The sequence below is a fragment of the Microtus ochrogaster genome, unplaced genomic scaffold, assembly GCF_000317375.1.
Source record: "Microtus ochrogaster isolate Prairie Vole_2 unplaced genomic scaffold, MicOch1.0 UNK17, whole genome shotgun sequence".
Taxonomy (NCBI): Eukaryota; Metazoa; Chordata; class Mammalia; order Rodentia; family Cricetidae; genus Microtus; species Microtus ochrogaster.
The window spans coordinates 1,236,907-1,246,207 of record NW_004949115.1 but is presented as its reverse complement, the minus strand read 5'-3'; the positions used below and the strand labels follow the sequence as shown (position 1 = coordinate 1,246,207).

The 9,301-nt window shown below is 36.4% G+C and overlaps 1 protein-coding gene across 2 annotated transcripts in view; it reads left to right on the top strand.

Annotated features, from left to right (window-relative positions):
- The window catches only part of Col4a5 (collagen type IV alpha 5 chain), a 211,133-nt gene that overhangs the window by 85,761 nt on the left and 116,071 nt on the right, over positions 1–9,301 (top strand). For both annotated transcript variants that reach the window (XM_026789363.1, XM_026789364.1), the window contains exons 4-8: positions 321–365; positions 5,335–5,379; positions 5,461–5,523; positions 7,972–8,025; positions 8,361–8,387. In XM_026789363.1, the coding sequence (XP_026645164.1) occupies positions 321–365; positions 5,335–5,379; positions 5,461–5,523; positions 7,972–8,025; positions 8,361–8,387 (234 nt within the window). The remainder of the gene's footprint in view (positions 1–320; positions 366–5,334; positions 5,380–5,460; positions 5,524–7,971; positions 8,026–8,360; positions 8,388–9,301) is intronic.

The window sequence follows — 9,301 nt, the reverse complement described above, 5'->3', positions numbered from 1 at the left end:
TTTTTTTTTTATTGCACAAATGATTTGGGAAATAGCTGCATTGCTAGCTCATCTTTTTCTTGTATGCCTTGCATACAACTTTATGCATGTAAAACTTCTTCTTCATGGCAGCACTTTCCCCAGTAAAATAATGACTTTTCTTGATGTTGTTCATATAATTTATGAGTGTGTTTACTCTTAATAATAAACCTTCTTTGGGTGTATGATTTTAACACAAACTTTCAGATATTTTTACAAAGTTTAGGGCTGCTATAATGGAAAATTAGTCATTTGATGACTGATTTGAAGGACAAAAGAACTAAACATATTGTGTTTTTCAGGGTGATGATGGACTTCCCGGGCCAGCAGGACCAAAAGGAATCAGGGTAAGCAATAGGCAGTGTATGGTAAATGCTTTGTTGATGTCAACAGATAAAAACACGCGAAATGAGAGGAGACAACAATGATAAACTATTGTTGTACACACATATAAATATATTAGATACAACATGTTGAATCTATTTAGTGTTGCTTTTATGTGTACTAATGTTTACTATTTCAATGCTGACCAGTTGTTACTGGATAATCAATTAGAAAGCTCTTCCCTGGGGATCATTAAGTCACCCTCTCTCAAAAGTAACTAATTATCTATAGTTCTTCCTTTGTCTGAGAGTGGGGACCTGTGAAATTTTCCCTATCATGTTAGCATATTTTTTCTGAGTCACAATTGAAGGGTAATATCCTTTCTTGTGGGGAAGTCAAGGAAGCAGGGGTTTGAAGCAACTGATCACATCACTTTCACAATGGAAAGCCAAAATCAACCAGCATACTTGTGCCCCTTTTACTTTCTCGATCATATCTAGTCCAGGATCCCCTTCCCAGTGAACGACCCTGAGCACAATTAAAATGGATCTTCACATACCAATTAATGTAATCAAGATAATCTTCACAGGCATGTCCAGATAGCTGTTTCTCTGGTAATTATAGATTCTGTCAGGTTGACAACTAAAATAAAACATTACAACTTTACTCCTTCTAAGCTTGACACCTAAACCCATCACTTTTAAGCCATAACTTTCCATGCCTTGCTCTCATAGACCCATGAGAATGGTGTAATGTAAAATGCATTCAATCCAACATCTAAAGTCCCCATAGTCCTCAGTGTCTTAACTGTGAGCGTCTGTAAAATAAAAAAAAAAAAACAAGGTATATACTTCCAGCATAATATTGGCACAGAGTAAATACCCCTATTCTAAATTAGAAGACCTCAGACATAGCCACAATAATCACTTCAACATAAAACAAAATCAAACAGAACAAACATCAGATCCTGCAGCTTCAAGTCCAAACTCTGGGATTTGTAGTCTCATCAGCTAGAGTCCAAACCACTTGATCCGTCCCATGCATTCAGTTCTGCCCCTTGAAGCACACATCTACTCTTTCTAGGCTGGCTTAGTTCTATGCCCACAGCTTTCCTTGGCAGCTGTCCATTATTCCTGGTATCTCCACTATCCTTTTGTCTTAGCTGTAACTTATGGTTTACCTTTACAACTTCACACACTGGCCTCTTAGGGCTTCTTTGCAGGAACTTCAACCACACCACAAATCCTCTGGCCTTAACATTCTTTTTCAAGCTTCCATGTCTCTCAAATGAGCTACATTGCCAAGTTCTACTGCTAGCTCTTGAAGGACCTCTGGTGACTGGAGTTTTGCCTTCAGGACACCTTTTCTTTTGTCCCGATGTAATGTGTGATGTTTGTTTTCAGTAGTTCTGACCATTTTAACAATTATAGCTATGTTACCAATACTAAATTGAATTCTCTCCTGCATTGAAATGTCCTTTGCCAAACAAGTTAACCCATTATCTTGAAATTTACCTTCAATCGACTTTTAATAAGCAGCATAGAGGCAGATTGTTGGCCAAAATATCACATGAATGGCCTCTAGCCCAGTTGCTAATTAGAGTCCTTTTTTACTCTGACATCTCAATGACCAGTCTCCACTTTACACATCCCCCCCACCCCAGTGTTCTTGTCTTCCAAGTTCCCAGCAGAAAAGGCTTTATCCTCTGATTATAGCATTCAGGGACTTTTCCAAGTAACTATTTTAACTCTTCCACATTCCTCCTAAAAACCAGCTCTAAAGGCCTGAGAACTGCATGGTCAGTTTTATTCCAACAATGGTTCCAATTCTAGTTACCAATGTCCGTCTTAATTATTTTACTGTTGCAATGAAAAAATTCCCTGATAAAGGCAACTTAAGGGAGAAGGGGTTTATTCTGACTTACAGTTCTTGAGTTCAAGCTGTCCATCAGGGTGGACAATAAGAGTTTTTAACAGTTGGTCACATCACTTTTACAATCAGCTGCAGAACATGGTGAATACATTCATACTAGTGTACAGCTTACTTTCTCCATTTTATCCAGTTCAGGATCCCCTGCTTAAGGTAAATGCCAACAATTTCGATGTCTTCCCACATCAATTGATGTAATCAAGATAATCCTCCACAGACATGTCATCTCTCAGGTGATTCTAGACTCTGTCAAGTTGACAGCTTATGCCTACCTTTCTTCAGTGCTAGTATGCATATGGCTGGTTTTTGAATTATAGAATACTGAGGCCTGGTTTAATTCCAGCATTTGGGAGGCAGAGGCAGGCAGATTTATGAGCTAAAGACCAGCCTGGTCTATAGAGTGTGGTCTAGGAAAGGCAGAGTTATGCAGAGAAACCGTCTCAAAACCCCCAAAGAGAATAATAAGAAAAATGAGAGGATAGTGGTTTATTACCAATAGTGGTGATTTTTCCAAATACAAGATCTATTTTCTCTGACCTTCAGTTTCTTCACTGCTAAAGGTAAAGTGTATATCTCCAAGGTCTTTTTTAGCTCTAAACTTCTGTTTATAGCATAATATCTCTTACTTTGACTATTAGGTGCCTTCTCATATATGAATTATTATTACACCCCCAAAATATTGTAATTCTTCGATAGTCAAACATTTAGATAAATAAATCTTGCACAAAACTTCAAAAATATTCCATTGGCTGTATAATTTTTTAGTGCCATGTGGTATCCCAGATCGGCACATCGTATATGTAATATTAGCAGTAGGAATACTCAGAACAAGAAGATTGTTTTGAGTTCCAGGCCAGCATTTTGTACAGAATTGGGAATTTGTCTCCAAAAAATTCAAAACAAAAGAATTCAAAACCAAATTAAAAAATCCATGTAAATTTCTTAAGTGGTATTTATGACTGCTGTGGATACAGTATGGAAAAAATTAAGAAAGCCAAAACTGTTAGTTTAATTTGTCAGGTATCACTGATTTTTATAGCAAATATACATATATATATGTACATATATACAGTTAAAGCTCTTTATAATACTAACACTGTATCTCTCAATAGCCATTTATAGCTTCTGCATGGTACATACTGCATACTGTGGAAACTAAAAAGAATTGGTCATTCTACTAATGGCTGCTTCTAGATAGCTGGGAGGTGTTCAATTAGACCCTGTTCTGGTTTCTGAAGTATAACTTTAGAAGTGCTTGATATGGTAGCCGTATCTTTAGGTCTCAGCTTACAGACTACTTTTATCTTGTTGTTCTTTATTTCTTTTGTTTTCAAGACAAGGTTTCCTCTGTGTAACAGCCCTGGCTGTCCTGGAACTTGATTTGTAGACCAGGGTGGTCTCAAACTCACAGATTTCCATCTGCCTCTGCTTCCCAAGTGGTGGGATTAAAGGCGTGCGCCACCACCATCTGGTATTGTAATTTTAAAAAAAAAAAACAACCAGTGCTCAAGAGAAAGACACCATGCAACAGAGTTCACTTGGAGGCGTTATTAGAGGAAAGGGAAGATAAAAGGGTGAGGGAGGAGGGAAGAGCACCCTCTGGGGACAGGAGTGTCAGAACAGAAAAGAAGGGAGAGAGAGATTGATCTGTGTGTAGAGGGGGAGATAGAAAGAGAGTGGGGGGAGGTGGGCAGGGCCCTTTTAAAAGGGAACTTTGTGAACGTGCACAGGAGGAGCTCTTAGTGGCTACAGCTAAGGACATATACCCCAGGGTCAGGTCAGTACAGGTGTCTGAATACTAACAGCCTACTCAAATTACTCTTGATGTGCAGTTTAAAAGTGAAAAAGATTACGTTTAGACAAATGCAGAGAGCACACAATAGATTCCACTTCCTTGTGCTTAGTTTTATCTTCAAAACAATCGAACATTTTGACATTTTGTCTCTAAACAAGCACTATTTATGCAAATATTTTAAAGCAAATCCCTCACGTCTTTCACTTTGCCACTGAAAACTTCAGCGTGCCTCAGTAACGATTAGCCACTCTATTCTTGCTTTACGGTAACAATTTGTAGATTATTTCTAAGTCACTCCCAATTTCCTCAGGCCACCATTTTAGCTGGAATGTTAATAAATGAATAAACTATTCGAACAACTACTTGAAGTATTGTTCAAGGAAGGATTTTTTGAGGATTTTTTTCATTAAAAATACATTTGATTTAATGTTTCAGTTAATTGTAGTTATTACTTTTTGAGATAAAGTCTTACTCAGTAGACTTAACTGGACTTAATTAAACTCACAGACAGTGCTGAGAACACAGCATATTAATTTTTTGAACCGCATTTTGTCCCATCTTTGACCTGGTAGGAGTCTTTTCACGTTTGATTACTGCCCACTATGCTTTTTACCGAAGTCACTGGTCACTGTGACTTTCTTGCTTTCCGGCATACAGTCTATCAGAAACGTCTTCTGCTCATTTTTTCCAAACCTTGCTGTAATAGTGCCACAGTCACAAACCTTAAATATCATATTGTGTTTCCTAATTTGTAGTGTGCCCCTGGGATAAAGACATAGAAGTGAGTTGTTAGGTTAAAGGTTATGTGCATGTCAATTTTGGTAGCTCTTTCCAAATATTCTGCCATAACACTTGAGTCTGTGTTTAAAGTACTGATGAGAGTACTGTTTTCCCTATGTCCTCCCCAACAGAAACAGTTGTCAAGTTGGATTGTGCCAGTCCTGAAAGGGAAATTTAATTGAAAGATGTTTGAGGTTAGTTACATTAATGTCCTCAGTGGAAGATCCATTTGTTACCCTCTCATCTCCTAGTAAATTCACTATTCACAGAGCTGAAGGAATTTTGTGTTAAGACGGACATTTCCTCCACGCCTTTGCTTGCAGCTAGTAAGTGTAATGGAGCAAATGTGCCTGCGAACAGGAGCCCCTAGTTTTCTGTAAAAGGGATTTTCAAAACATCTCAAGGAAAGAGCTCTTCTGTGGTCATTAAAACAACAGTGGTTGGTAATTGCCTCGTCACTACCTCAAGGGATTTATTTATTGTTATAGGGTCCTCCTGGACTTCCAGGATTTCCGGGGACACCAGGTCTTCCAGTAAGTATGATTTTGATTATTGTAAGATCTTCTGAAAGATAATTAAGGGATGCTATAAGTGTGTTGTATGCCTTTTTAAAGGGAATGCCAGGCCATGATGGAGCTCCAGGACCTCAAGGTATCCCTGGATGCAACGGAACAAAGGTGAGGTTTATTGAGCTTAATTGTGGACAGTATGTGGATCATATTAGATTTAAAAGTCTGAAAAGAGATAAAGTGACTTTGTGTCTAAGTCAGCCTTTTCAGCATAGTAGATATCAGTAATTTATTTCAGCCTGTCAAACTAGTGGCAATAGTGCATTGGATTAGAGGTTACTTACAAAACCTTCATGTAAAGTAGTTTGGATATTAAAAGTGAATTAGGATATATGTGTTTCACATACTATAGAAGTTGCTATAAATAATACTTGGTAATATCTTTTATTAATTTTGTCTTACAAATAGATGCTGTCTATATTTTGAATAGTCTATGTTTTGAGTTTAAAAATTTTATGGAATGTTATTTATACAGTGGAGGAAGGGGCTCATGTATGCCTTGGAACACACTTGGAGGTAGAGGACAACTTACGCGGGTTGATTATTTCCTTCCACCATGTGGAATGTGGGTATCAAATTCAAACTGTCTGGGTCTTAGCAGAAGACTAAACTTCTACTGAACCATCTCACTGACTCATGCTTTATTTTTCTTAACTTCCTTAGCTGTCACTGGGAAAACTACAAGTTTTTCATCAGCAAAAATGATTCACTTAACTGCAGAAGAATTTGTTAGATAATGGCACTTTTCTTGTTTTGAGTCAAAAATTTGACATTAATATACAGCAATAGAGAGAGGAAAATTTGCTCTTCTTGTAAAATGATATATTGTGGCCTCTTATTTTCTTGTTTTGCATTTCCTTTTACATAAATGCACTATTTATTTTTTAAAGCATTTTTCTGTTTTCTGCATAATATTCTATAAAACTACATGTACCTTATATATTTTTAATGAAGACATATGCCGTATTTTTACATTAGGGTATATACTTTAACTTTTTGCATTACAATGAACATGTTTTCTGAGAACCTTTAAAACATACACAAAACCAACACAATAATTTTCAACCTTAGTATTTCCCAGGTCTCTTTAATGATTGCCAATAGTAACATATTTTTCTTGACACAGAATCTCACTATGTAGCCTTGGCTAGCCTCAAACTTACAGCAATCCACCTGTCTCTGCCTCCCAAGTTCTGGAACTAAATGTGCACCATGTGTGCCCTAACACTTATAATTTTTAATGTATAGATTTATTTGTAAGGCAAATATCAATATTTGAGAGATTTATTTGTGTTCTTCATTCTAGTTCAGGCAGTCTTTGATGATAGGATCATTATTAGTTATGACAATAAACAATTTCATGAGGAAGTAAACTACTTTTTTGACCCTGTTCTGGTGTAACAACGATGTTTTTGTTTCTTTGTTTTTTAAGTGTGGGTGGGTGTGGGGGGGGGTGGGACGTATGTGTTGCCAGCATGCCTTATGCAACAAGAAAACCAGTACTCAAAGCTTTAAAGAGGAAAGCCAAATGCATGTGCAGGTATATATTGTATAATTAAAGATATCTTTTTTCCCTTTCACAAAATAGTCCTTTCCAATATCTAACAATTAATTTATGTTTTAGGGCAGGCATCATTTATGTAATAAGTTTTATATAAATTAAATAATTTTATTGTCCATACTGCCAGATTAGAATTTTCTTACATTTCTCACTAGGTATGTGAACTATGAATGCTGCATCCACGATGTATGGGTTCTTTTTCTTTAATGTTTTCTAAACTTGATATGTACACTCATTCCTTTCTCTTTGGACCTATTTTTTTCATTTGTAAAAGGTGATACAGAGAAAGCCACTGATACTCAAAAGCACAAAGGTGTAGTAATTTTCCCATTTTAAACCTTCTGACAGGCTTGTTCCCAGAATTGCTATAGCATACATGGGTATTTGCAAAGAATTTGCATTGGTGTTTTTTTCTTCTCCCTCTATTTTAACTGCTTTCTAAACTAAATGTCTATATTGCTACTTTACAACAGTGAATGAGAAAAAAATGGATACCTAAAACTGTAATGGCCTGCAATTGCTAGAAATGTTGTTCCTGTCTTCTTGGTGATATTAATAGCCTTATTCTTTGCCATCTTTTCCTTTTTACAAAAATAATTTGAAATAGTTTACAATAAAAGAAAATGAAGTGATAACTTTGGAATAAGAAGGTATACAACACATGGTTAGGAAATTGGGGCAAATCATTAACTATTAAGTCTGACAATAATCAGAAATCTTCGGTGTGATGGTGTCAAAATAGAGTTTTGAAAAGCAAATGACTATGGTAGAGTTTTTCCTTTAGTTTCGGTTGGGGAAGATGAGTAGGGCTAAAAGTATCTCCGTAGGCTGAATTGCTACAGATAGCTGATTCTGAAATAATTGGGAAGTTGTTGCTAATGAATTTTTGGTATTCTGGTATGTTTCAAATGGTATTTGAAGAGAGTCATTGTTTGCTTATACAGTTATTTACTGTTTCTTCATTCCCTATACTCTTTGTTTTTAACTCCTTCTAGGGAGAGCGTGGATTTCCAGGCAGTCCTGGGTTTCCTGGCTTACAAGGTCCTCCAGTAAGTTCTAAAACTCAGAATTAAAATGAACTCAAGATGTAACAGAAAAGTTGTGAATACAAAGTTTGTTCATATGGAACAAATCGCATATTTAAAGTAGCAAACTAGAGTATTTTAAAAAAAAAAAGAAGTGGCTTAAAGGGCTTCCTGTTGAATAAAACCATGAATTCATGCTAGGTGATAGAAATCTTACCTATAAGAATCCTATAATATAAAATATTATGAAATTGCCCCTTGGAAGTTTATTCAGATTATTTTCCTTTTGTATAGCATGTATTCTTTTGTTTACCCCTGCCCAATTTGTATAAAAGTCTCTTCTTTCTTTTTAATAATAGGGACCTCCTGGGATCCCAGGTATGAAGGTAAGCATTCATTCTAATAAGATAAAGTTTAAATAAAATATGTAGAAAGTCTATAGTCTCTGCCTCCAAATGGGTATATATAGAAGTTATGCAGGTATACATGGAGAAACTCCCTTTAATTAGTATACTATGTAATGTTCTATACTGACATTCTTGAAAATGTATGTGTTGTGCTCAAATCTTTCTTTTCTGCCACCTTTAGACTTTGTCGTATTGTACTTTGATAGGATTAACCGTTGGTTCTCTCTAGAAATGTGTATATTCTTTATCTCTAGCTTCTGTAACACTCTAGTTTCATAGTTTTTTTCTGTACCTGAGAGTTCTGTAATTTTCAGTACAAACTCATTGTATTATGTCTAGCAGTCATCAAGAAACTGGCCTGATTCTTCCTTCTCCTCTATGACTCGTGACATTAATAATGTCTGCAGTTTTTATTAATGATGATGTAGTTATAGCAAGCCATGCCTTGTTAACCCTCATGCCCAATCCATTAAATCCCCATATATATAAATTTTGTGTCAGTACATTGCATGGCTTTTAAGTTGTGTTTTTATTAATTCTTGAAAATATATACATTCAACATGTTTTGTTTCTATTTAGCCCCCACTCTTCCAGGTCCACCTCCACCTTCTCATACTCCATGTCCTCCCTTTTTCCCACAGTCCATTGAATTCAATTTGTGCTGTCTATATTCTCACGGTTATAGGTCCATCTACTGAAGCATGATCACCCTGTCAGGAGCCATACCCTTAAAGATAATTGATTCTCCCTCCTCCAGCTCCCATCTGCTATCAATAACTTCTCAGATGGGGGAGGGCTTTCATGAGACCCACCTCCCTCCATGCTGCAATGTTGACTGGCTTAATCTTGTGCTCGTCTTGTACAGGCAACCACAGACACCGTGAATTGCATTA